Source organism: Eubalaena glacialis, chromosome 2 (genome assembly GCF_028564815.1).
Source record: "Eubalaena glacialis isolate mEubGla1 chromosome 2, mEubGla1.1.hap2.+ XY, whole genome shotgun sequence".
NCBI lineage: Eukaryota > Metazoa > Chordata > Mammalia > Artiodactyla > Balaenidae > Eubalaena > Eubalaena glacialis.
The window spans coordinates 19729544-19756904 of NC_083717.1; the positions used below are offsets into that span (position 1 = coordinate 19729544).

Sequence of the window (27361 nt, forward strand, 5' to 3'; positions counted from 1 at the left end):
GTGTTTCAGGCAAAAGCTCTAGGTGGTTTCCAGCAACAAGTAGCCAGCCTATTCCAGAGAGCAAAGGTTTATGCGGGGGGCTCCGGGGGGTGGGCGGGGAGACCCTGGTCACAGTGCTTTGAGGAATATAAAGGTAAATCACGCAGGAGCCTTCTCTGATTGAGTTCCATGAAAGTTGGTTTGTGGTCCAGATAAAATGCTTGTGGATAAGAATTCAGGTGATGGCTTCGACTCAAGTTTGAAATAAAGAACAGGTGGAACCCTAATTTAGGTGGAACTCTAATATAGATGGGACCCTATGTTTTAAACTGGATTCGGTGGGAGTAGTTTGGGCTGGGCAGTGGTCAAAACAAAACCCCTTTGAAATCAGACTGTTGCTGGAATTCTGGCTCTGCTCTCCCTATGATTTTGAGCAAGTTACTGACCTTGTCGAGAACCTCAATAGCCTCAGCTTCATAATGTGAGAAACAAGGCTGGTTGAGACTAAAACACAGTAACTCATGCAAAACACCTGGTTCAGGTTAGATGGGCAACGAACAGTTACTCTATTCTGCGCACCTGCTTAAATGCCAAGATGGGAATGGTGTGGAATGCAACCCAGCTGTTGTCCTCTTGTTTCACTCGTGTTAGCTCATATCAGCTGCCAGCAGACCTCAATGCCAGGCTGTTCGAAATAGCAAAGGTTTATGGAGGAGGGACCTGGGGGGCGGTAAGGGCTTGGGGCGGGGGGACGAGGTGTCACAGGGCTTTGAAGAATACAGAGGTGAATTAGGTAGGACGCCCTGTCTGATTGGAGACTCCTGGAATCTCGTGCAGTTCCATGAAAGTTGGTCTTGTGGTCACGATGAAATGCGTGTGGATAAGAATTCAGGCGATGGGTTCAGCTGAAGTTTGAAATGAAAAACAGCAGGTGGAACCCTAAATGCATTGGTTGTCTCCAGTTGAAGGAGGAGACTGATACAGAACCTCAAAATGGAATCTAACGTATCTATCAAGATAGCGAGTGAATCCACGGCTGTGATGGGCAATAATAGATCCAGTCTTCCCAGCCCCTGGAGTAGCAGTAAGGATATACGGAATGACCATGACCTTGGCCTGCAGACTCACTTTTAGCTCTCGAGATTTCATGTCACTGAGAAAGAAAGCAGTAAGTTCCACAGAGGGCCGTCGGTAAGCTCATGTCAACACATGTTTTCCATATTGAAGCCAGAATATCTAAGTTTAGAATACATGGCGTGCTTTGTGTTGGCTTGGGTGGTTTAGCTAGATTAAGCTGAATTTTTTTTTAATTGCTTGAGAAGTACAGTTTCTAAATGAAGTCAGCAAGGAGTGAGACAGTATCTTCTTGATACGGAGAAACTTCACATAGATTTTTTCATGCCTTTATTTAGAGAAAACACTGGGAACCCAGCCATAAAACTATTCAACAATAAAACTTTATTTTCCCAAGAAAAAAGAGCTGGAGTACTTGAGAAGACATTATTTTCTTTTCCGATTTTATAATGAAATACGGTTTTGTCTGCTGGCTCTGCGGTGGTCAGCCAACTCTTTCATCTTTTGCTCTGACATGTTTATAAAACGTTAGGGCAGAAATACAGAGTCAAATGGTAGTCTGACAGATTTCTATTTCTCAGGGCTGTGTTGCCCTGATGTGTGTTAACAACCGCATACAAATCATTCCTCTTCTGTTATTCTGGGACCCACTGAGAAGAGAACAGATTCTGGTCAGTGTCACAGGAGAAAGTGGCGGTGGAGACTCCCTGGTGACCCCTAAATGCCCCCTTTGGGGTGGAGGGTAACTCCCATCTCTCCCTTGCCTTTTCTTGACTTTATCTTGCCAACAGGTACTTTACGTGAGGCTCTGTAAAAATGTTAACTAACTTTCATACTGTCCTCACTCTGTGCCAGATGCTTTACTTACTTTTTAAAATGCAATCCTTACACCACCATTAAATAATAAGGCGCTGTTGTCACCCTCTTTTTATAGATTGTAAATTGAAGCTTAGAGAATTTAAGAAATTCACTTTGTGTCAGACCGGAGATAAGTAGCAATGGTAGGACTTGAATCCCGGCTTATTATAACTGGCTTTCCTTTCACCAAGAAACACTCTGAGAAGAAAGACCACTTGGGAGACACAAATAGACAAACAGACACATGCGCACACTCCCCCATTCCCCAACTCACATTTTTTGAAAACCTTAAGAATAGACTCATGCGATGTGAGGCAGAGAAACAAAGTCACTCCTCTAATGAGAGCCATGTAAGACATTGTCGTATAATTGGCAGCTGCATCTAAATCAGTGAAGTTAGAATGCACACTCACACCATGCACAAAAATAAACTCAAAATGGCTTAGAGACTTTGTGCCTTTATGAGACTTTCTCTCATAAACATAAGACATGACACCATAAAACTCCTAGAAGAGAGCATAGGCAAAACATTCTCTGACATAAACCGTGCCAATGTTTTCTTAGGTCAGTTTCCCAAGGCAATAGAAATAAAAACAAATATAAACAAACGGGACCTAATCAAAATCAAGCTTTTGCACAGCAAAGGAAACCATTAAAGAAAAGAAAAGACAACCTACGGAATGGGAGAAAATATTTGCAAATGATGTGACAGACAACGGCTTAATCTCCAAAATATAAAAACAGCTCATACACTCAACAGAAAACCCAGTCAAAAAAATGGGCAGAAGACCTTAACAGACATTTCTCCAAAGAAGACATGCAGATGGCCAGTAGGCACATGAAAAGATGCTGAGCGTCACTAATTATTAGAGAAAAGCAAATCAAAACTAGAGAGAGGAACCACCTCATGCTGGTCAGAATGGCCATCATTAAAATGTCTACAAATAACAAATGCTGGAGAAGGTGTGGAGAAAAGGGAACCCTCCTACACTGTTGGTGGGAATGTAAGTTGGTACAGCCACTATGAAAAACAGTATGAAGGTTCCTCAGAAAACTAAAAATAGAACTACCATATGACCCAGCAATCCCACTCCTGGGCATATACATGCACAAGACTATAATTCAAAAAGATACATGCACCCCTATGTTCATAGCAGCGCTATTCACAATAGCCAAGACATTGAAACAACGTAAATGTCCATCGACAGATGAATAAGTAAAGAAGATGTGGTATATACACAATGGAATACTACTCAGCCATAAAAAAGAATGAAATAATGCTATTTGCAGCAACATGGGTGTAACTAGAGATTATCATACTAATTGAAGTAAGTCAGAAAGAGAAAGACAAATACCATATGATATCACTTACATGTGGAATCTAAAATATGGCACAAGTGAATCTGTCCACAAACCAGAAACAGACTCACAGATATAGAGAACAGACTTCTTGTTGCCCAGGAGGACGGGGGGAAGGGAGAGGGATGGACTGAGTGTTTGGGGTTAGTAGATGCAAACTATTACACTTAGAATGGATAAACAACATGGTCCTACTGTATAGCACAGGGAACTATATCCAATCTCCTGGGATAAACCATAATGGAAAAGAATATTTTAAAAAGTACATATACGTGTATAACTGAGTCACTTTGCTATACAGCAGAAATTAGCACAACATTGTAAATCAACAATACTTTAATTTAAAAAAAGGCATTGTCATAAAATTGGCAACACTGTCACAGTCTTCTATTGACTCTTGATTCAGGATGGTACACCCCATAGGTATCCAGTCTACAGCTCTGCTTTTTTCCTTTTTTCCATTAGGATGGATGAAAATTATAACCTCTTGCCTCATGGAGTCAATTTCCAAGATGCCATCTTTCCAGACACTCAAGAGAACAGAAGGATGTTTTCCAGCCTTTTCCAGTTTTCAAACTGTTCCCAAGGGCAGCAACTGGCAACTTTCTCCAGTGACTGGGAAGTCCAAGAAGACACTAGGGTAAGAATTGGCTGTACCCTGAGCTACAGCAAAATAATAGAATAGCTACATCTTGTGTGCATTTTGTGACCAAGGGAGTCAAGAGTCCTCTTCCAAAAACCCAGACCAAAGAGTATTTTCCTCCCTTCCCTGCCAGCAGTTAACGAACACTGCTCGTACGTAAACTTTGGATTTCTGAGGCTTTACTGTTTGGCGTGGGGTTCCTCACAAAGTGAGGGAACAAGATGGGATGAAGGTTGGCACACTGTGCCTCAGTTTCCTCTTCTGTAAAATGGAAACAATAGTAGCAGCTACCCCGTAGGGCTGATGGGACATGATTTAACTAGGCAGGAAATAGAAATGTGTAAAGCCCTTAGCGTAGTACTTAGCACAGTAAGTGCTCAATACATGTGAGCTATTATGACTACTACCACTATTATTATCATTATTATTGATAGCATAGGGCTCTAAGGAATTTTCTAAGAGGAAAGAAAAAGTCCTTAAGGAAATGGAATTAAATAATTATAGCTAACACTTTTATGATTCTTATCTATAGTTGCTAAGACATAGAGGTATAGTGTGACCAAGGTAATTGTGGAATGTAAGGGTCGGATAGTTTTGGGCATGAAAATATAAAAGGGATCTTTCAATCTGAGGCAGTTGCCAGAGTTTTGGGGACATTTTGAGGATTGTCACTTTCCCAGAGCAGTGGCATTGCCACAATAGACCTGGGGTGATTGTGGGACCAGGTCAGGGGAGGTGGTGGCCCATGGCTCCCAGTCTCCCATCTGAGATGTTTTTAGGACCACGTGACAGACCACTGGAGAGAGTTCTGATGTGGGGATGTGTGTGTCCCCTGAAACAAGGACTTTTTTTATGGGTCAATTTGCACATGTTAGGTGGCTTCCTTCTTTTCTCCTATCTGGGGTGGCCTTGGGGGATGTGACTTTCTCTTGTCTGGTGGATGGGCCCAGGGGAGCGGCCTTGTTTGCCCAAACCTCCTTACCTTTTGCCCAGGGCTCCCTGGCACCTGGAGGCTTCCTTCATGTTCTTTGCACAGAAACTGTTCTCATTGATGGGCAGGTGCGTCCAACTAAGGAAAAATGTTGATTCTTCCTTAACATGACCAAGGATTCCCTCCTTAGGCCTACTCTACTGACAGAGATCTAGACTCTGACCCTTCCTCCATGGTTTGCCAGAATTTTCTGAGTGCTTGTCTTATATTTTGCTCCCAACATGGTTCCAAGCACCTGTTTGTTAGTTTGTTTTTATGCTCTTCATCTGTGCTGGCACCCACCCCGCATTGAACTGGACCTACCAAGTATCAGCCTGAGTATCCCCAGCCTGGGTCAGTCCTCAGCATGTTCTGAATGAAATCCTTTTAGTCTTGGTCCTTTGGGTCTCCATCCTGTGGGAGTTTTGCTTAAACTACTAAATCCTTGGTAACAATAGATCTATATCAAGAGATCAGATGTTGTTCCAAAAATACCTTATAGCTTAGCCCCCAAACTCTTTAGCTATATAACTGATTAGCCCTGTGGTCACATAATGAAGCTCTTAACATTTCCCTGGAATTAGATTTTTCCATCATTAGAAAAAAAGTAGAACAATAAGACCATGGAGAATTGTTTCAGTGTGAAGGCAGTCCTATTTCTGGTGGTCAGATGTTGATCTTGGGGAGAATTCCTTTTCCCTTTCATCACCCTGGTCTCTTAGACAACAAAGGGTGGGCGTGTGCATTTGCTCTAAGAGTCAGAAGCTTCTGGGGAGGAAAATTAATTGTTCCAGATTGCTGAGCTGCTGTGTAGCTGAAGGCCTTGATGGACCTTGTACTTTTCAACACCTTGGCTCTTTCCATTTTTATCCCTGGTCCATTTTGAAATGTACCACATTAGAGCTAAATTAAATTAGCTAGTTCCTTTGAGAATTTAGGTTTAAACTAAAACTAAGTTGGCTTTCTGGTAAATGTTAGCATTTACATTTTACAACACTCCTTGAGAAATTTTTATGGCCTCTGGAGTGATTAAAGTAGCTGTGAATTGAAGATCTCAGAGTTAGATGAAGCCTTATTGACAATTACTTGCTCCTTTCTTCCAAAAAAGGCTAAAAATTCTCTGCCTTTTCTGTCTGAAGGTGAGCATGCTATTTTCCCTCCTAAGCAGGATAAACACATCATATTACATCAGAAGCTATGTTTTTCCTAAGGTGGTGGGTTCTCCGTCTTAGGAGGGATCAGAGGAGCTGTGCACGTCTCCTTTTTACTCCAGTTAGACTCTTGCTAATCGGAACACATGAATCCTTCATTTGTTCTGAGACCTTTATGAATGGCCTTGGATGTGGCATGTTAACATGGCTTTCTTGAATTACGTGCCGTATCTTAGATGATGATAAATCCTGGAGGAACGCTCAGTTCTTGTTCTTTCCACTGTTGCTGCTCCTTGTCTCTAAGCCCCCAGTCAGCTTGAACGGTGGATCTAGGCTCTGGTTGTGAAGGGCACATCTCATTCTTTTCTCTCATCGTTCTCACTCTCTCGGAGCATCACATGAATCTGGGACTCTAGGGTCCATCCGGAGGTTAAGAAATGGAACCAGAGGAAAATCTTATGTAGGGAAACTTTTTGTGATGCACACCCAGGGTGACCCGCAACTCGTCCTCAGCAGCCAAATCCTCCCATTCTCTAGTTCCATCCTCAAACGTCCCACCCACGCCTCAGACAGTAGAAACACAATCTTGCTTTCAAAAGTTGCCAGGAAATCAGCAGCGTTCCTAAGTGTTTAGTGTCTCTCTGGTGCAGTATCATGGTGTTAATTGGACCGGGGGATGTCTTTGGCAAGTTAGAGCATCCATCCCATTTTCTGGCAGGGTTCTCTCCACACCAGCCAAGAAGATTTTCCTTCTTTTCTTCCCTGCTGGGTGAGTGTAACAATCAAAACAGAAGTTGTCTGTTTTCCCCTCTCAGCAAGTCCTGTCCCCTAGGACCGATACCCAGACTGATCCACACTTACATCAATCTGTTCTAGAACGTCATGGGATTGAAGTAAAATCTGTGAAAGACCTGCTGCCATCTTTCTTTTTTCCCATTTTGGAGTCAGGAAGGATGGTGGGGGAGTTGTCATCCTCCAAGCTGCATCAGAAGGAACGTTGACTTTTCATCAGGAGATTGAGATTGGCTCAGCCATTTCCAGAGGCGTGACCTCACGCAGGACCCTTAATTTCTCACAACCTCAGCTTTCTCATCTATAAAATGGGGCTAAAAACATATAAACTGTCTCAGGTTGTTATAAGGACCTAATTAGAGCACATGTTTGAAAGCACTTTGTCAAGTATAAAGAGTGATGACTGTAAATTGGTAATTAGAAAGTAGGGCTTTAAAATTTAAAGGATATGTAGCTTTTAAAAAGCTTCCTGGGGCTTCCCTGGTGGCGCAGTGGTTGAGAGTCTGCCTGCCAATGCAGGGGACACGGGTTCGAGCCCTGGTCTGGGAAGATCCCACATGCCGCAGAGCAACTGGGCCCGTGAGCCACAACTACTGAGCCTGCGCGTCTGGAGCCTGTGCTCCGCAACAAGAGAGGCCGCGATAATGAGAGGCCCGCGCACCGCAATGAAGAGTAGCCCCCGCTCACCGCAACTAGAGGAAGCCCTCGCACAGAAACGAAGACCCAACGCAGCCATAAATAAATAAATAAATAAATAAATAAATAAATAAATAAATAAATAAATAAACCCAAAAGTTTAAAAAAAAAAGCTTCCTGCTTCTTCCCAGGGCAGTGGCACACTGGTGGCAGCAGTGGTGACAGAGATATGTGTTGGGGATGGGAACAGTGATGGGGAAGCTGTCATGTGTGCCGTAATTCATTCAGTAGAGTTTATTGGGTTCCAGCCAGGGAGCACTTAAAAAAATTCATTTACTGAATTATAAACCATGTTCATGTGGATTCCCAAATCTAAAAGTACAAAATGGTAGTCAGTAGAGTTTTTTCCTCCCACCTCTGACACCCATCCACCCAGTTCCCACCTACCCTCCAAACAAGTAACCACTGTTAACAGTTTCTTGTAAACGTTCGATGAGTATTCTCATCCAACAAACAATTCAAACATGATTTATTGTCGTCTTTGACACCAGTGGCACTGCACTATGCACACTTTGCTGTGCCCTGCTTTATTCATAAGTAGATCTTAAAAATCTTTCCATATCAATGCATGTAAGTTGCTTTAAATTGCTGCATAGTATTCCATTGTATGAATGCCTCACTGTATATATTTAATCAAGTCCCCTGTCGATAGGTAGTTACGCTGTTTCCAATTCATTGATATTACATAGAGCGTGGACATGTATAACATTATACATACCTCATTTTGTGGGATTGTTGAGTCCAATCTTTTTTTTTTTTAAGATCTATTATTTACTTATTTATTTATTTATAAAATTTATTTATTTATTTATGGTATTTATTCTATTTTATATTTTTTTGGCTGCATCAGTTCTTAGTTGCGGCATGTGGGATCTTCGTTGAGGCATGCGGGATCTTTTGTTGTGGCGCGCGGGCTCTTCGTTGTGGTGCGCAGGCTCCAGGGCATGTGGGCTCTGTAGTTGTGGCGCGAAGGTTCCAGGGAGCGTGGGCTCTCTAGTTTGCAGCACATGGGCTCTAGTTGAGGCGCATGAGCTCAGTAGTTATGGCACTCGGGCTTAGTTGCCCTGTGGCATGTGGGATCTTAGTTCCCTGACCAGGGATCGAACCCGCGTCCCCTCCATTGTAAGGCAGACTCTTTACCACTGGACCACCAGGGAAGTCCCACGTCCAATCTTTAGCAAACATTTATTGAGTGCCTACCGTGAGGCGGCTGCTGTGTTAGATACTAGAGTTTCAGTGTTGAGCAAAATACAAAGTCCCTGATCTCATGAAATTTATAGTCTTAGTGTTGGTGGTGGCCACAATCAAAAGACCACATTAATGACTTTATAATTTAAAATGGAAATAGATGCTCCAAGGAAAAGAAAGGAAATAATCAGGGTGTCTGATCTAGACTTAGGGGTAAAGAAAGCCTTTTCTGCTGAATTGATACTGGGACTAAAATCTGATGGATGAGGAGGTATGTTAGTGAATGTTGGGGTAACTGGGAAATGAGAGCAATCCAGAGAGGGAGAAGAATCTGTGCAAAGGCTCTGTGGTAGCAGGGTCCATGGTGCCTTTGAGGAAACCAGAGAAAGCTCCTGTGGCTGGAGGAAAGGGAGTGAGTGAGAAGAATGAGGCCAGAGCAGTAGGTGGGGTCAGACCATGCAGGGATTGATAGATCCTGGTGAGGATTGGACTTTGTTCTACAGTAATGGGAAACCCTTGATGTTTTGAAAGCAAGGGGTGATGGGAGCAAATTCACACACACACACACACACACACACACACACAAACCACCCAAAGTGGCAGGAGTAGGGAACTGGATTGGAGGGGATCCAGGTGATATGGTAAGAACAGGTAGTGGTTGTTAGAAAGCTACCAGATAGATGTTGAACCAGGGTGGAGGCAATGGGGGTGGAGCGATGTAGGCAAACTTGAGAGAGATTTAGGAAATAAAATCAGTAGATGTTCATGACGGTTTGGATTTGGGTGGTACAAGAGGTGGGAGGGTCAAAGATAACTCCTGTGTTCCTGGCTGACTGCATGCCAGGACTAACACTTGATAAATGGGGATAGGACAGGTTTGGTAGGGAATTCATGAGTCTAGGGTTGGACATGTTGAGTTGAGGTGCCCTTGAGCCATCCATGTGAGATCTTGAATGGGTGGTTGGGTCTGTAACTTTGGAGCTTTGAGAAGAGCTCTGAGTAGAAGGTATACCTTTGTGTCTGATCGATAACTAGATGTCAGCTGAAACTGGACACGGATGAGACTTCCAAGGGAGAGGGCTTAGAGTAAGAGTAGAAGCCCTAGGGTAGGACCGAGTGGTGTAGAACGCTAACACTGGTGGAGAAGGAGCAGTCAGACCGGTACGAGGAAAACTAGGAGAGTCAACGGCCCAGAATGTCTCTGGAAGGATAAGTGATCGACAGAACCAAAAGCAGTTGAGAAGTCAAGTAAGATGAAGTCAAGTAACCACTCGACTTTGGTGGCAGAGATGAGGACAGTTCCATAGAGTGAAGGAGGAGAATCTAGGTTGTGGGGTGTGAGGAGAGAGTGGGACAAGAGGATATGGAGATAGTGGGAGTGGGCAACTCCTTCAGGACATTTGGCTGTGGAGGGTTGAATACAGATGAGGCTGCAGGTGAAGGGGGCAGAACAGCTGGGCGGGGGTGGGGGGCGGCTGTTGTATTTAAGGATGGTAGCCATCCAAAATAAATAAAGATGGCAGCCATCCTGTTCAAAGCCTCTTGGTCCCTGTTTTCCTAGTCATTAGATGCTGTCTTCCCAAGTAGACTAAACTACTCGAGGGCAGGGATATCTATTTTATTCACTATTGTATATTTGGTATGTTTTTATGGTGTCTTACACATTTGTTGCATGTATTATCTCTCACTCAGAGAGCTCTGAGGCCTTAGTAAGCAGAGGCCTCCTTTTTCTCCCTCTCTATTTCTATTTTCTAAATTAATAATTAAAATCCACATGTAGCAGAAGTCACTCTTTTTCATGTACCGTTATGTTTTGACAGATACACATGGTTGTATAATCACAACTACAACCACAATATAGAAAAGTTCCATCATTGCCAAAACCCTCCCCTGAGCTGCTGCCATATAGTTAGACCCTTCCCCAACCTCAACTCCTGGGAACCTCTGGTTGCTTCTCCAACTAGTTTTGCGTTTTCCAGAATGTCATGTGAATAGAATCATGTATGTTGCTTTTTTTTTTTTTTTTTAGTTTGGCTTCTTTTATTTAGCACTTGAGATTCGTCTGTGTTTTATGTATCTATAGTTCACTCCTTTTTTATTGCTTAGGAATATTCTGCTATAGGGCTGTACCACAGTTTTATTTATCCATTCAGCAGTTAGAGATACTTAGGTTATTTCCAGTTTTAGACTACTGGAGCTGCTCTAAATAGAGATGTATGGTTTTTGTGTGAAAATAAATTTTCGTTTCTCTTGGGTAAATACCTTGGATGGGTTTGCTGGATCATAAGGTAAGTGTACGTTTAAATTTATCAGAAAATGTGAAACTGTTTTCCAGGGTGAGTGTACCATTTTTCATTTGCATTAGCCCTGTATGAGATTTCCAGTTGTTCTGCATTCTCATCAGTACTAGGTATTGTCAGTTAAAAAAAAAAAAAAAGGGATATTCTAATAGGTGTGTGGTGCTATCTCACTGTGGGTTTAAAAAAAAATTCTACATATAAGTGAGACCAAACAGTATTTGCCTTTTTCCGACTTATCTCACTAAACATGATGCTCTCAAGGTCCATCTGTATTGTCACAAATGGCAGGATTTCCTTCTTTCTCATGGCTGAATAATATTCCATTGTATGTGTATATACCACATTTATCTTCATGCACTTGTTGATAGACACAGGTTGTTTCCATGTCTTGGCTATTGTGATTAATGATTCAATGAACATGGTACTGATTTCTTAAAGGTACTGATTTCGTTTTCTTTGTGTATATACTCAGAAGAGAGTTTGCTGGATGGTAGTTCTATTTTTCATTTTTTGAGGACCCTCCATTTGGACTGTTGCCCGTAATGACTGTATCAATTTACATTCCCACCAACAGTGTACAGGTGTTCCCTTTTCTCCATATCCTTGCTCACACATGTTATCTTTCATTTTTTGGATACTAGCCATCGTGACAGGCATGAGGTGATATCCCATTATGGCTTTGGTTTGCGTTTCCCTGATGATTAGCTGGCCATGTGTATGTCTGTTCAATTCCTTCATCCATTTTTAAATCAGGTTGTTTGTTTTGCTATTTACTTGTATGAGTTCCTTGTATATTTTGGACCAGATAGATGGTTTGCAAATTATTTTCTCCCAATCCATAGGTTGCCCTTTCATTTTATTGATTCCTTTGTTGTACAGAAGCTTTTTATTTTGATGCAATCCAATTTATCAATTTTTCCTTTTGTTGCCTGTGCTTTTGGGGTCCTATCTAGAAAATTATGGCCCACACCAATGTCAAGAAGTATTTTTTTTCTAGTTTCAGGTCTTACCTTTAAGTCTTTATTTTGAGTTAATTTTTGTATATGGTGTGAGATAAGGGTCCAACTTCATTCATCCGCATGTGAATCCAGTTTTCCCAACACAATGTATTTTTTTTTAATAAACTTATTTATTTATTTATTTTGGGCTACACTGGATCTTCGTTGCAGCACATGGGCCCTCTCTAGTTGAGGCGAGCGGGGGCTACTCTTCGTTGTGGTGTGTGGGTTTTCATTATTCTTGTTGCAGAGCACAGGCTCTAGGCACGTGGGCTTCAGTAGTTGTGGCTCGCAGGCTCTAGACCGCAGGCTCGGTAGCTATGGTGCACGGGCTTAGTTGCTCCGCAGCACATGGGATCTTCCTGAACCAGGGCTTGAACCCATGTCTCCTGCATTGGCAGGCAGATTCTTAACCACTGCGCCACCAGGGAAGCCCCACAATGTATTAAAGAAACTATTCTTCTCCCTTGTGTGTCCTTGGCATCTTTACTGAAGACTAGTTGACTGTACATGTGTGGATTTATTTCTGGGCTCTCAATTCTATTCCACTGGTCTGTTTTCATGCCTGTATCATACTGTTTTAATTACTATAGCTTTGTAATATGATTTGAAATCAGCAACCGTGATGCCTCCAGCTTTGTTCTTTTTTCAATATGGCTTTAGCTATTCAAGATCTTTTGTAGTTCTACACAAAGTTTAGAATTGTTTTTTCCATTTCTGTGAAAAATACCATTGAAATTTTGATAATGATGGCTTTGAATCTCTACATCACTTTGGGTAATATGGGCATTTTAGCAATATTAATTCTTCCAATCCATGAATATGGGATATCTCTCTATTGATTTTTTGTCTTTCTCTCAGCAATCTTATAAAGTTTTCAGTGCATAGATCTTTCACTTCCTTGGTTAAATTTATTCCTAGGTATTTTGTTCTTTTTGGTGCTATCATATATAGGATTGTTTTCCTCATTTCCTTTTCAGATAGATTGTTGTTGGTGTAAAGAAATACAACTGCTTTTTTTTTGGCATATGTTGATTTTGTATCCTGCAACTTTACTGGATTCATATATTCTAATTTTTTGTGTGTGGAGTCTTCAGGGTTTTCTACATATAGAATCATGACATCTGCAAACAGATAATTTTACTTCCTTTGTTCCAATTTAGATGCCTTTTATGTCTTTTTTCTTGCTAGTACTTCCAGCATTATGTTTAATAGAATTGGCAAGAGTAGGAAAAGCTTTCCGTTTTCCCCATTGATTATGATGTTAGCCATGGGCTTTTCATAAACGGCCTTTATTGCGTTGAGGAAATTTCTTTTATACTTATTTTATTGAGAGTTTTTGTCATGAATGGGTGTTGAACTTTGTCAAGTGCTTTTTCTGCATACTGAGATGATCATGTGTTTCAAATCGTTCATTTTGTTAATGTGCTGTATTACCTTGATTTGCATATGTTAAACCAACCTTCCATCCCAGGGATAAATATCATTTGGTCGTGGTGTATAATCTTTTTGATACATTGTTGAATTCAGTGTGCTAGTATTTTATTGAAGATTTTTGCATCTACGTGCATCAGAGATATTGGTCAGTAGTTTTCTACTCTTGCAGTGTCTTTGTCTAGCTATGATATCAGGTGAGGCTGCTGTCATAAAATGAGTTTGGAAGTATTCCCTCTCCTATTTTTTGGACAAGTTTAAGAAGGATTGGTGTTAATTCTTCTTTGAATGTTGGTAGAATTCAGCTTTGAATCCATTTGGTCCTAGACTTTTTGCTTTGGGGAGTCTTTTGATTACTTTTTGAATCTCCTTATTTGTTACTGGTGTGTTTAGTTTTTCTGTTTCTTCTTGTTTCAGTGTTGACAGGTTGTATGTTTCTCAGAATTTATCTATTTCTTCTAGGTTTTCCCATTTGTTCACATAATTTTTCATAAATAGTCCCTAATGATCATTCTTACTTCTGAGGTATCTATTGTAATGTTGCTTTCATTTCTGTATTTATTTCAGTCTCCTCTCTTTCCTTCTTAGTTTAGGTAAGGGTTTATTGATTTTGTTTATTTCTTTCAAAAAATCAACTTTTAGTTCTTTTCTGTTATTTTCTAGTCTCCATTTGATTTATTTCTTCTCTGATCTTTATTATTTCCTTCCTCTGATAACTTTGGGTTTAGTTCTTCTGTAGTTCCTTGAGGTGTAAAGTTAGGTTCTTTATTAGAGATCTTCTTTTATAATATAGGCATTTATCACTATAAACTTTTCTCTTAGTACTGCTTTTACTGCATCCCATAAGTTTTGGTATGTTGTGTTTTCATTTTCATTTGTTTCAAGATTTTAAAAAATTCCCTTTTGATCCATTGGTTATTCAAGTGTGTGTTGTTTAATTTCGGTGTATTTGTGAATTTCCCTCTTTTGCTTCTATTATTGATTATTCCATTGTGTTCAGAAAAGATTCTTGGTATACTTTTAATCTTTTTAAATTTGATAAGACTTGTTTGTTACTTAACATGTGGTATAACATGTGATATATCCTGGAGAATATCTGTGTGCACTTGAAAAGAATGTGTACTCTCCTGCTGTTGGGTGAAAAGTTTTCTATATGTCTGTTAGGTCGATTTGGTCTATACTGTTGTTCAAGTCCACTCTTAATTGATTCTGCATCTAAGTGTTACCTCTATTATGAAAGTGGGATACTGAAGTCTCCTACTATTATCGTATTCTATCACTTTCTCCTTTGGATTTGTCAATATTTTATATACTTAGGTGTTCCACATTAAGTGTATATATATTTACAATTATTATATCTTCCTATTGAACTGACCACTTTATGATTATGTACTGACCTTTATCTCTAGAGACAGTTTTTAAAACCTACTTTGTCTGATATTAGGATAGTCACTCCTACTTTTTTTTGGTTATCTTTCACATGGAATACCCTTTTCCATTCCTTTTCCTTCACCTTCAGTCTCTGAATCTAAAGTGAGTTTCTTCTAGATACAATACAATTGTATTTTTTTTTTAATAAATTTATTTTATTTATTTACTTTTGGCTGTGTTGGGTCTTTGTTGCTGCACGCAGGCTTTCTCTAGTTGCGGTGAGCGGGGGCTTCTTCGTTGAGGTGCACGGGCTTCTCGTTGCGGTGGCTTCTCTTGTTGCGGAGCATGGGATCTAGGCGCACGGGCTTCAGTAGTTGTGGTGTAAGGGCTCTGTAGTTGTGGTTTGCGGGCGCTAGAGTTGCGGGCTCAGTAGTTGTGGCACACGGGCTTAGTTCTCTGTGGCATGTGGGATCTTCCTGGAACAGGGCTTGAACCCGTGTCCCCTGCGTTGGCAGGCGGATTCTCAACCACTGCGCCACCAGGGAAGTCCCAATACAATTGTATCTTAATTTTTGTATGTATTCGGCTATCCCATATCTTCTTATTGGGGAGTTTAGTCCATTTACATTTAAAGTGATTATTGATAAGGATTTACTATTGGCATTTTGTTAACTGTTTTTTGTTTGTCTTATAGTTCCTTTTCCCATGTTTTTCTTTCTTGCTATCTTCAATATTTTGTGCTATGTTTTATTTTGTATGGATAGGTTTTGATTCCTTTGTCTTTTTTTAAACATCTTTATTGGAGTATAATTGCTTTACAATGGTGTGTTAGTTTCTGCTGTATAACAAAGTGAATCAGCTATACATATACATACATCCCCATATCTCCTCCCTCTTGCGTCTCCCTCCTACCCTCCCTATCCCACCCCTCTAGGTGGACACAAAGCACAGAGCTGATCTCCCTGTGCTATGCGGCTGCTTCCCACTAGCTCTCTGTTTGTTTTTTTTTTAACATCTTTATTGGAGTATAATTGCTTTACAATGGTGTGTTAGTTTCTGCTTTATAACAAAGTGAATCAGTTATACATATACATATGTTCCCATATCTCTTCCCTCTTGCATCTCCCTCCCTCCCACCCTCCCTATCCCGCCCCTCTAGGTGGTCACAAACCACCGAGCTGATCTCCCTGTGCTATGCGGCTGCTTCCCACTAGCTATCTATTTTACGTTTGGTAGTGTATATATGTCCATGCCACTCTCTCACTTCATCCCAGCTTACCCTTCCCACTCCCTGTATCCTCAAGTCCATTCTCTATGTCTGCGTCTTTATTCCTGTCCTGCCCCTAGGCTGTTCAGAACGTTTTTTTTTTTTTTTTAGATTCCATATATATGTGTTAGCATACGGTATTTGTTTTGCTCTTTCTGACTTGCTTCACTCTGTATGACAGTCTCTAGGTCCATCCACCTCACTACAAATAACTCAATTTCATTTCTTTTTATGGTTGAGTAATATTCCATTGTATATATGTGCCACATCTTCTTTATCCATTATCTGTCGATGGACACTTAAGTTGCTTCCATGTCTTGGGTACTGTAAATAGAGCTGCAATGAACATTGTAGTACATGACTCTTTTTGAATTATGGTTTTCTCAGCGTATATGCCCAGTAGTGGGATTGCCGGGTTGTATGGTAGTTCTATTTTTAGTTTTTTGAGGAACCTCCATACTGTTCTCCATAGTGGCTGTATCAATCTACATTCCCACCATCAGTGCTCTTGCACTTGCTCTTTCCCTTTTCTCCACACTCTCTCCAGCATTTATTGTTTGTAGATTTTTTGATGATGGCCATTCTGACCGGTGTGAGGTGATACCTCATTGTAGTTTTGATTTGCATTTCTCTAATGATTAGTGATGTTGAGCATCCTTTCATGTGTTTGTTGGCAATCTGTATATCTTCTTTGGAGAAATGTCTGTTTAGGTCTTCTGCCCATTTTTGGATTGGGTTGTTTGTTTTTTTGATATTGAGCTGCATGAGCTGCTTGTATATTTTGGAGAGTAATCCTTTGTCAGTTGCTTCATTTGCAAATATTTTCTCCCATTCTGAGGGTTGTCTTGTTTATGGTTTCCTTTGCTGTGCAAAAGCTTTTAAGTTTCAATAGGTCCCATTTGTTTATTTTTCTTTTTATTTCCATTTCTCGAAGAGGTGAGTCAAAAAGGAGCTTGCTGTGATTTATGTCATAGAGTGTTCTGCCTATGATTTCCTCTAAGAGTTTTAGAGTGTCTGGCCTTACATTCAGGTCTTTAATCCATTTTGAGTTTATTTTTGTGTATGGTGTTAGGGAGTGTTCTAATTTCATTCTTTCACATGTAGCTGTCCAGTTATCCCAGCACCACTTATTGAAGAGGCTGTCTTTTCTCCATTGTATATTCTTGCCTACTTTATCAAAGATAAGGTGACCATATGTGTGTGAGTTTATCTCTGGGCTTTCTATCCTGTACCATTGATCTATATTTCTCTTTTTGTGCCAGTACCATACTGTCTTGATTACTGTAGCTTTGTAGTATAGTCTAAAGTCAGGGCGCCTGATTCCTCCAGCTCTGTTTTTCTTTCTCAAGATTGCTTTGGCTATTCGGGGTCTTTTGTGTTTCCATACAAATTGTGCAGTCTTTTTGTTCTAGTTCTGTGAAAAATGCCAGTGATAGTTTGATAGAGATTGCATTGAATCTGTAGATTGCTTTGGGTAGTATAGTCATTTTCACAATATTGATTCTTCCAATCCAAGAACATGGTATATCTCTCCATCTGTTTGTATCATCTTTAATTTCTCTCATCAGTGTCTTATAGTTTTCTGCATACAAGTCTTTTGTCTCCTTAGGTAGGTTTATTCCTAGGTATTTTATTCCTTTTGTTGCAGTGGTAAATGGAAGTCTTTCCTTAATTTCTCTTTCAGATTTTTCATCATTAGTGTATAGGAATGCAAGGGATTTCTGTGCATTAATTTTGTATCCTGCTACTTTACCAGATTCATTGATTAGCTTTAGTAGTTTTCTGGTAGCATCTTTAGGATTCTCTATGTATAGTATCATGTCATCTGCAAACAGTGACAGTTTTACTTCTTCTTTTCTGATTTGGAGTCCTTTTATTTCTTTTTCTTCTCTGATTGCTGTGGCTAAAACTTCCAAAACTATGTTGAATAATAGTGGTGAGAGTGGGCAACCTTGTCTTGTTCCTGATCTTAGTGGAAATGTCTTTCTTTTTCCTTTTGTATAACTGCTATACATATTTTCTTTGTGGTTACTAAGGGCTTAAGTAATATATCATATATTGTATAGTTATAACATTCTGTTTTAAGCTGACAACTACTTTACTTCACTTGCATACAAGAAATCTTGTCTTTTCCCTCTCCTCCCCACCACATTACATATTCTTGATGTCACTGTTTACTTTACCTTTATATATTTGTTAACGTTTAGTTTTAGTTGTTTCTAATACTTTTGTCTTTTATAGTATATAGTAATATAATACTGTTTTTGTCTCTATATTTACTTTTATCAACTAGTTTCACACTTTCTTACGCTCTCATATTTCTAATTAGTGTCTTTCATTTCAACTTGAACTACCTTTAGCATGTCTTATAAAGCAGGTGGTAAAGTTTCTTAGCCTTTGTCTGAGGAAGTCTTTATCTCTCCTTTGTTTTTTTGTTTTTTTATTGGAGTATAATTGCTTTACAATGTTGTGTTAGTTTCTGCTGTACAAGGAAGTGAATCAGCTATAAGTATACCTATATCCCCTCCCTCTTGGACCTCCCTCTCACCCCCCCCATCCCACCCAGTTAGCTTGTCACAGGGTGCCGAGCTGAGCTTCCTGTGCTTTGTAGCTTGTTCCCACTAGCTATCTGTTTTATGCATGGTAGTATATATATGTCAATCCTAATCTCTCAATTTGTCCCACCCTCCCCTTCTCCCACTGTGTCCACATGTCCGTTCTGTACGTCTGTGTTTCTGTTCTTGCCCTGCAAATAGGTTCATCTCTACCACTTTTCTAGATTCCACATATATGTGTTAATATACGATATTTGTTTTTCTCTTTCTGGCTTACTTCACTCTGTATGACAGTCTCTGAGTCCATCCACATCTCTACAAATGACCCAATTTCATTCCTTTTTATGGCTGAGTAATATTCCATTGTATATATGTACCACATCTTCTTTATCCATTCATCTGTTGTTGGACATTTAGGTTGTTTCTATGTCCTGGCTATTGTAAATAGTGTTGCAATGAACATTGGGGTACATGTGTCCTTTTGAATTATGGTTTTCTCAGGATATATGCCCAGTAGTGGGATTGCTGGGTCGTATGGTAGTTTTTTTTTTAGTTTTTTAGGGAACCTCCATACTGTTCTCCACAGTGGCTATATCAATTACATTCCATTTGTCCCCCCCCCCTTTTTTCCCCTTTGTTTTTGAAGGACAATTTTGCAAGAATAGTGTTCTTGGTTGGCAGTTCTTTTTCTTTCAATATTTTAAATAGATATATCATTCCACTCCTTTTGCCTGGCAAGATTTATGATGAAAAATCCTATGATAGTCTTATTGCAGTGGGTATGGGGTTCCCTTCTATGTAACTAGTTGCTTTTCTCTTGCTGCTTTCAAAACTCTCTTTGTCTTTAACTTTTGAACCACCCTTATATTCTCAGAATAAATCCCATTTTTTATATATTGATGGATTTAATCTGCTAATATTTTGTTGAGGATTTTTTACATGTATGTTCATGAGGAATATTGGCCTGTAGTTTTCTTATAATATAAAAGGGGGCATCAGGATAATATTGGGACTCACAAAATGAGTTGGGAAGTATTCTTTCCTCTTCTGTTTTTTGGATGAGATTGTGTAGAATTGGTATTTTTTTCCGTTAAATGTTTGTGTATTAGCCTTCTATGGAAAACAATATACCACATAATGGGTGGCTTAAACAACAGAAATTTATTCTCTCTCAGTTCTGGAGGCCAGCATTCCAAGATCAGTGTGCTGGCAGGGTTGGGTTCCTCTGAGGTGTCTGTGGCTTGCACATGGCCTCCCTCTTGCTGCCTATTCACAGGGTCCCCGCTCTGTGTGTGAACATCCTTAGTAGCTCTCCATTTGTCCTAATCTCCCCTTCTTATAAGGACACCAGTCAGGTTGGATTAGGGCCCACCCTAACAGGCTCATTTTAACTTAATGACTGCTTTAAATGCCCTATCTCCAAATACAGGCACATTCTGAGGTACTGGGGTTAGGGCTTCAACATATGAATTTTGGAGGGACACAATTCAGTCCATAACAGTTTCGTAAAGTTTATCAGTAAATAATCTGTGCTTGGAGTCTTCTTTTGTTGGAAGGTTTTAAACTACTCATTCAATTTCTTTAATAGATAGGACTATTTAGGGTGTCTATTTTTCTTGTGCCACTGTGGCAATGCAGATCTGAGACTGGGGTTGGCTGTAGTGCAAGGCTGGGTGAGCAAAGAAAAGAAAAAGAGAAGAAAACCAGGGACTTCCCCCTTACTGTGTAGTATACTGGGGCTCCTTTACTTGATCTTCTAGATAGAAATAGGAGATTTCTCCTAGAGTTTTTGCTGCATAGTTCAATGATTCTGCCCCCTTTGATTCAGGTCCCATAGCCTCTAGTTGTTTAGTTTTCAGTCTTCAGGTAGTTGCTTTGTGTATTATGTGCAGAGATTTTAACATCAGTAGGAATCATAGGCTACATTCAGTTTCCTTCATCTTGACTGCCACTGGAAGTTGATGTTCCTGTTTGACTGGGCCCATCAAGAACATCTGGTCAATCTTGCATGGGACATACTGCAGGGAGGGAAAGAACAGTATTTATTTCTTGATGATCAAAAGCAAATAGGAATGGGAAAGAGGATCTGTAGTTTTTAAAGTGAAACTCGAGCCCAAATGGGTCAAGAAAATCATAATTCAGTTCATCCATATCTTCCATAAAGCCCTAGAAGTATTTGATTTAAAATGTCCCTGGAACTTTGCTTAGGCAGTCTAGTTTACCACATTATTTGTTCAAGAACAAAGATATCCGTTAGGGATGGAGGAGTATAACGTCAGTTTAACAAGTATTTGTGACTTGTTAAGTGTAAGTTAAGTACTTTTTCTGTATTTAGTCTTCTTTGATACCTCATCAAAACTCAAAAAGTGACAGTTTCTTAAAAGTTAGTTACAGTGCAGAATCAGAAACCTTATCAATGAACTTTTTGTATTCCTACATGAAAATCCAATAGTCTTTCTTGCATTTTGAATGGATTTTTTTAATCCATGCATGATTTTTGTAACATGATGAATTGACCATGTGAAAAATACTCGTTCAGAGTTATACAGATGTTGAAAACATTGAGACTTTTAATTATACAATATTAAAAAACCCTTTTCATCAGTATCACCATTGATCTCATCAGGAAAGTCTTGAAGCAATGGAAAAATGTCAAGCATGCAGTGGCAAATTTTCTGAAATTCTAATTTTTGCTTGAAAGCCCAAATTTTATCAGTGGCAACAAATACTGCTAGTTTTCCTTGAAGTGAGAGGCTTACTTTATTCATTTTCAAGAAAATGTCTATCAAATACTCAAAATTATAGTTTGTCTGTCATTCATCCTTTCAAGTAAAAATAGTCTTTCACAAAGAAAGCCACTAGTTCAACTCCGAACTCAATCGCCCAAGTGCTTTTCCTTGAGACAACCACTGTACTTTGATAAGCAGCAGAAGTGCTTTGTGTGCTTCTGATTTCTTCAGAATATTAAAAACATGTGTGTACTCAAGGGTCAGGATTTAATTAATGGTTTTTACTGCTTCATCAAGGACGTTCTTTTTTTTTTTTTTTTTAAGATTTTCTGATGTGGACCATTTTTAAAGTCTTTATTGAATTTGTTACCATATTGCTTCTGTTTTATGTTTTGGTTTTTTGGCCCTGAGGCATGTGGGATCTTGGCTCTGCGACCAGGGATCAAATCTTCCCCTGCATTGAAAGGCGAAGTCTTAACCACTGGACCACCAGGGAAGTCCCATCATCAAGGACATTCTTAAACTGCCTTTTTCTTTTCTGCCCACACAAGGCACTGAAAAATATAATGCCTATTAGTGTCATTTGGTCTGCTGCCTTGATTTGCACTAGGTGCCAGCAGTTTTACTCACCTTTGCTTTTGCACCAACAGTGCAAATGTCAGCACAGTGAACACGACATCTTAGTATTGTTCTGAAAATAGTTTTGATCTCATGGGCTCCACTGAAAGGATCTCTGGATCCCCCAGGAATCTGCAGACTTTGAGAACCACTGCTCTAGACCGACTAGGTGAATGGCAAACTAGGAGGTGTTACCTGAGCTGAGTGTGTGAGTGTGGATGGGGGACATTTCACATTCTGAGCTGGGAAAGGGGGATATGTGACCTCACAAAGGGGCCCAGAATTTCAGAAGGCCTGGAGTCAACATGGAGCTTGGAATGGTTTCAGCATTTCAGCTTGGAATGGGCTTCTAGCAGTGAGAGTAGTGGGAGTTGCATAGACCAGATTGTGGAGGGTGATGGATACCTACGAGAAGAATTCAGGGCCTGGGATTCAGCAGATGTGGATTCTAATATGGTCTGTGCCCACTAACTAATGTTAATCTTGGGCAAATCCATTTACTTTGATGGATCTTTATGCTTAACACGTAATTAATATATGCTCAATAGGTATCTTGTTCATTGAAATTAAATAATTTCATCTCTGGAAAATGAAGGGGTTATATTTTATTTCTCTGAGGGTTCTGTAAACACTGAACATGATTCTGTTCTTATCACAGTTGAGTCAACTGAAACTCAGACAAACTGAGGAATGTGGGTGGACAGTGAAGGAGCCGGAAGTGAGATCAGGGTGAGATCCCAGCTTCAAGTTCATGCTATTTATGTTCTCCATCCTGCCTGCTCCCTGGTCTCCTGCCTCCCAGAGCTGAGAGATTTTCTTCTCATAGACTCTTACTTCCCTGACCCACTTCCTACTTGCTATCCTTCCTTTATGCAGCTGGTCTGGTTTTGTCCTTTGATTATGCTGTTAGTGCACACTTTTTTGTGTGTGTGACACATCACAAATACAGTGGTTTATGAAAATACTGGTTTACTATTCATGTCCCCCAACCGGGATATAAACTCCTTTTTACTGGTTGTTGTATTCCCAGGACCTAGCATGGTTCCCTCACATGGTAGGCATGGGTACCAAAATACAGAAGGGGGTTGTAAAGTATCACATGAGTGGTGTAGACAGTAAAAGCTTTAGGAAGTCAGAGAAAGGGGGGATCAATGGGGCCTTGAGTATCCCAGGAAGATTTCAGAGAAGAGAGGGGGCTTGATCTGGACCTTGTAAGATGATCTGTAATACAGTTGACCCTTGAACGACACAGGTTTGAACTGCACGGGTCCATTTATATGCAGATATTCTTCAGTAGTAAATACAGTACTACACGGTCCATGGTTGGTTGAGTCTGAGGATGCAGAGGGCCAACTATGTTATATGTGGATTAACCTCCGTGTTGTTCAAGGTTCAGCGGTTTACTGTTTTCAAAGTACTTTTTGTGATATCAAGAGTCATGCTATTTACTTATCCTCTAGTTGAATGTTAGTAACTTTTAGATTGCCATTAATAGGTCATTCATTGGCCAGATAGAACCAGAACTCTGAAGGAGGTAGGGTGGTGGTCTTTTTCATTCATTCATTTATTCAGACCTTCACTGTACACATATTTATTGAATACCTGCTATATGTCAGGCACTGGGAATACAAAAGAAAAAAAAGAGAGAAGAGTTCCCTGCCCTCCTAGAGCTTACACTGTAGTGGGATGAGGGAGAGATAATCAATACATCAATCAGTACATCAGTCAATAAGAAACATGTCAGTTAATGATGTTTGACAAAGAATTAAAAGAGGGTGGTAAATGACAAAGAGGAATTAGTAACTACTTTAGGCTGAGGGGGTGACACCTACACTGAAGTCTGAATGACAGGGCAAGCTGTACAAAGGTCAGGTGGCAAAGCATTCCAGGCAGGAGAAAGTCAGTGCCGCTGTGCAAGACAGACCCTGCTAGGCATGCTTGAGGGATGGAAAGGTGTGAAGGGAGCATTGTTGGTGGGGACGAATGGAATGAGATGAGTTTAGAGAGGTGAGCAGGAGCCGGACCATCTAGAGCTTTCTAAGCAAGGTCAAGAAGTTTAGATCTTTATGCTTAGGGGAGCTGTTGAGTGGAATGATGTGCTCTGAGTGATGGAGGCAGGGTCTAGGGGACAGCAGTGGTGCTGGAGAGGAATGGCTGGATTCAGGATATGTTTGGAAGTGGGGCTTTTCCTGTGTGCCTCCAATTGTTCCCTGATCACAGTCTGCTCTTCTATCCCCACTTTTTAAGGCTTTTCCTTTTTCCTCTTCATATAGGGCCTCAGCCACCCCAAGGTGTTGGCTAAGTACTATATTTTGGGTTGCAAAAGTTACACTTCATTTTGGGAAATTTGCATCTTAATTTACTAATAATTTGCCCATTTTTTTCATTTTTAACAGTTTTTAATGAAACTTGTATTCAAGATTACTTTATTCCTGCATCTTCTCAATTGTTTCTTCCTTATATTTGCCCTTTTCCTTTCCTACTTGGTGAGATTTGGCTTTACGTTCGAGGATCTTTTTGCGGTCTTTGTCCAGTTTTAGTCTGGTGATAACCACCTTGCTGGGGTGAATGCCCACATGGACAGTCGTGCCATTAGCCTTCTCCCACTGCACTCGTTAACGTAGATGACAGATTTCTTCCTGTAAACCTGGACTACTTTGCCAATTTGCTGCCCTCTGTAGTGCCCTTGTACAACATGAACTTCATCATCCTTCCAGATGGGCATGGATCGGACATTGTACTTCTGTCTCAGCTCTTTAGAAACAGGGGAAGACATAATCTTCCTGCGAATGTGGGAAGGCGCATGGAAATGCCTTTTCCGGTTCTCGCTTGGGTCAGAAGTCACAAAGGGATTGCACTTCATTTTGGCCGCTGGTGCTTCAGCGATGGCCGCAAAAGGGAAGAGAGCAATAATTTGCTCTTTTAAAAACAAAGTTTAAAGTGGCAATTTGCATCTCGTTAAGGTTTTAGGATGAGTCTTGGTTTCTAACCCTGACTCAGTACCAATTGTGATTTTGTATATCACTTAGCCACTCTGAACTAAGCTTCCTTATCCATGAAATGGATCAGATTATACCTCCTATGCATCATTCATAGCCCTGTAATAAAAAACAACTGAGATGATGATTTTAAAAGTACACAGTTGCGATTACGTGTGAAACGTTATCTTGGCTTTCATGCCCCTGTGTGTACCCATTCTCCATCACCTAGCTCACAAGAGTGACAATAAAAGATCTTGAGGCAGGCAGGCCTTTATTCCATCAACAGAGATTTTTGATACTCCCTACATTCTCAGCATTGTATGGTGTATTATGGAGGATGTGGTAGAGGAAGATGACCTGGTGTCTGAACTCAAGCATCTAGTTAGAGAGATACAATTAACCCACGTGGAAAGATGGATACTGCTGCAGGGCCTTATGACCCAGTGGGAAGGATTTGGATAAGTGGAGAGAAGATGAAGTCAGACAGGGAAGAGCATGAATGGAAGCCCAGAGATGAGGATGAGGGTAGGTTAGGATAGCAGAGCTGCATGCGGGGGATTAGAGGACAAGTGAGAACACACAAGTTAGTGGGTCTACACCGGAAGTTCTTGACTTGTTATCAGGTATATGCAGTTCACACTGAGAGGAGGATTCCTCTGACATGTTGTAGAGGTGATGGTTTGTGGCTGTACTGTGCAGGCTGTCATTTCTTCTTGACTTCTGCCTTCAATTCTGAGCTTTATTGAAACACAGTCATTACTTTTAAGCATTGACTAATACCCCATGTAGTTACTTTAAAAAACCCCACAGACTTCTTATTTTGGAATAAATATAGATTCACTGGCTGTTGCAAAGAAATGGAGAGAAGTCTTTGGTACCCCTCACCCATTCTTCCCAATTGAAGAAATGTTGTATGACTAGTGCAATAGCAAAACCGGGTAATGACATTGGTAAAATGCACAGAGCTGAGTCACATGCTACCAGTTATACATAATGCACTTGTTTGTGTGTGTGTAGCTTCCTGTTGCTATCAACACAGTCAAGATACAGAACCGTCCCATCACCTCGGGCTCCCTCGTGGTACTCCTTATGGCTACAACTTCTCCATTGTCCATTCCCAAACCCTGGCGGCCACTCATCTGTTCTCTATCTCCAGAATTTTGTTATTTCAAGTGTTATATCAGTAGAACCATACAGTTTAAGGAACTTTCTGAGATTATCTTCTTTCTCTCAGCATAACTTCCCTGAGATTCATCCAAGTTGTTTTTCTTTTTATTGCTGAGTAATACCCCATGGTATGGTGGACCATCATTTGGTTAACTATTCACTCACTGAAGGGCATTGGTTGGTTTTGAGTTATCAGCTATAATGAAAAAAACTGCTCTGAACATTCATGCATAGGTTTTTTTTTTTGTTTTTTTAATAAATTTATTTATTTATTTATTTATTTTTGGCTGCGTTGGGTCTTCTTGCTGCACGCGGGCTTTTCTCTAGTTGCGGCCAGCGGGGGCTACTCTTGGTTGCGGTGCACGGGCTTCTCACTGCGGTGGCTTCTCTTGTTGCAGAGCACAGGCTCTAGACGTGGGGGCTCAGTAGCTGTGGCTCATGGGCTCTAGAGCACAGGCTCAGTAGTTGTGGCGCATGGGCTTAGTTGCTCCGTGGCATGTGGGATCTTCCCGGACCAGGACTTGAACCCGTGTCCCCTGCATTGGCAGACGAATTCTTAACCACTGCGCCACCAGGGAAGCCCCATGCATAGGTTTTTGAGTGGACAGAAGTTGTCATTTCTCAGACTTCCCTAGTGGCGCAGTGGTTAAGAATCTGCCTGCCAGTGCAGGGGGCACGGGTTCGAGCCCCGGTCCGGGAAGATCCCACATGCCGCAGAGCAACTAGGCCCATGCCCCACAACTACTGAGCTTGTGCTCTAGAGCCCGCGAGCCACAACTACTGAGCCCACGTGCCACAACTACTGAAGCCCGTGTGCCTAGAGCCCATGCTCCGCAACAAAAGAAGCCACCGCAATGAGAAGCCCGAGCACCTCAAGGAAGAGTAGCCCCCTCTTGCCTCAACTAGAGAAAGCCCGTGTGCAGCAACGAAGACCCAGTGCAGCCAGAAAAAAAAAAAAAGGTTGGGTATGCCACTTAAAAAGAAAAGTTTTCATTTCTCTACAGTAAATGGCCAAGAGTGTCATATGCCGGGTCATCTGATGAGTCCATTTGTCATTTTAAAGGAAACTTGCAAACTGTTTTCCAAAGTGGCTGAATCATTTACATTCCCACCAACAATGTATGAGTGATCCAGTTTTTTGCATCATTGCTGTTTGCTATTATCACTATTTTTTATTTTATCCATTCTGATAGGTGTGTTCTCATTGTGTTTAAATTTTTTTTTAGACATA

At 40.6% G+C, this 27361-nt stretch overlaps 1 protein-coding gene and 1 pseudogene across 1 annotated transcript in view; one reads left to right on the forward strand and one right to left on the reverse strand.

Annotated features, from left to right (window-relative positions):
- The window catches only part of CCDC3 (coiled-coil domain containing 3), a 103787-nt gene that overhangs the window by 727 nt on the left and 75699 nt on the right, over positions 1–27361 (forward strand). The window contains exon 2 of the mRNA XM_061181628.1: positions 3736–3910. Coding sequence (XP_061037611.1) covers positions 3736–3910 — 175 coding nt within the window. The remainder of the gene's footprint in view (positions 1–3735; positions 3911–27361) is intronic.
- On the reverse strand, positions 24409–24845 carry LOC133084848 (large ribosomal subunit protein uL24-like; annotated as a pseudogene).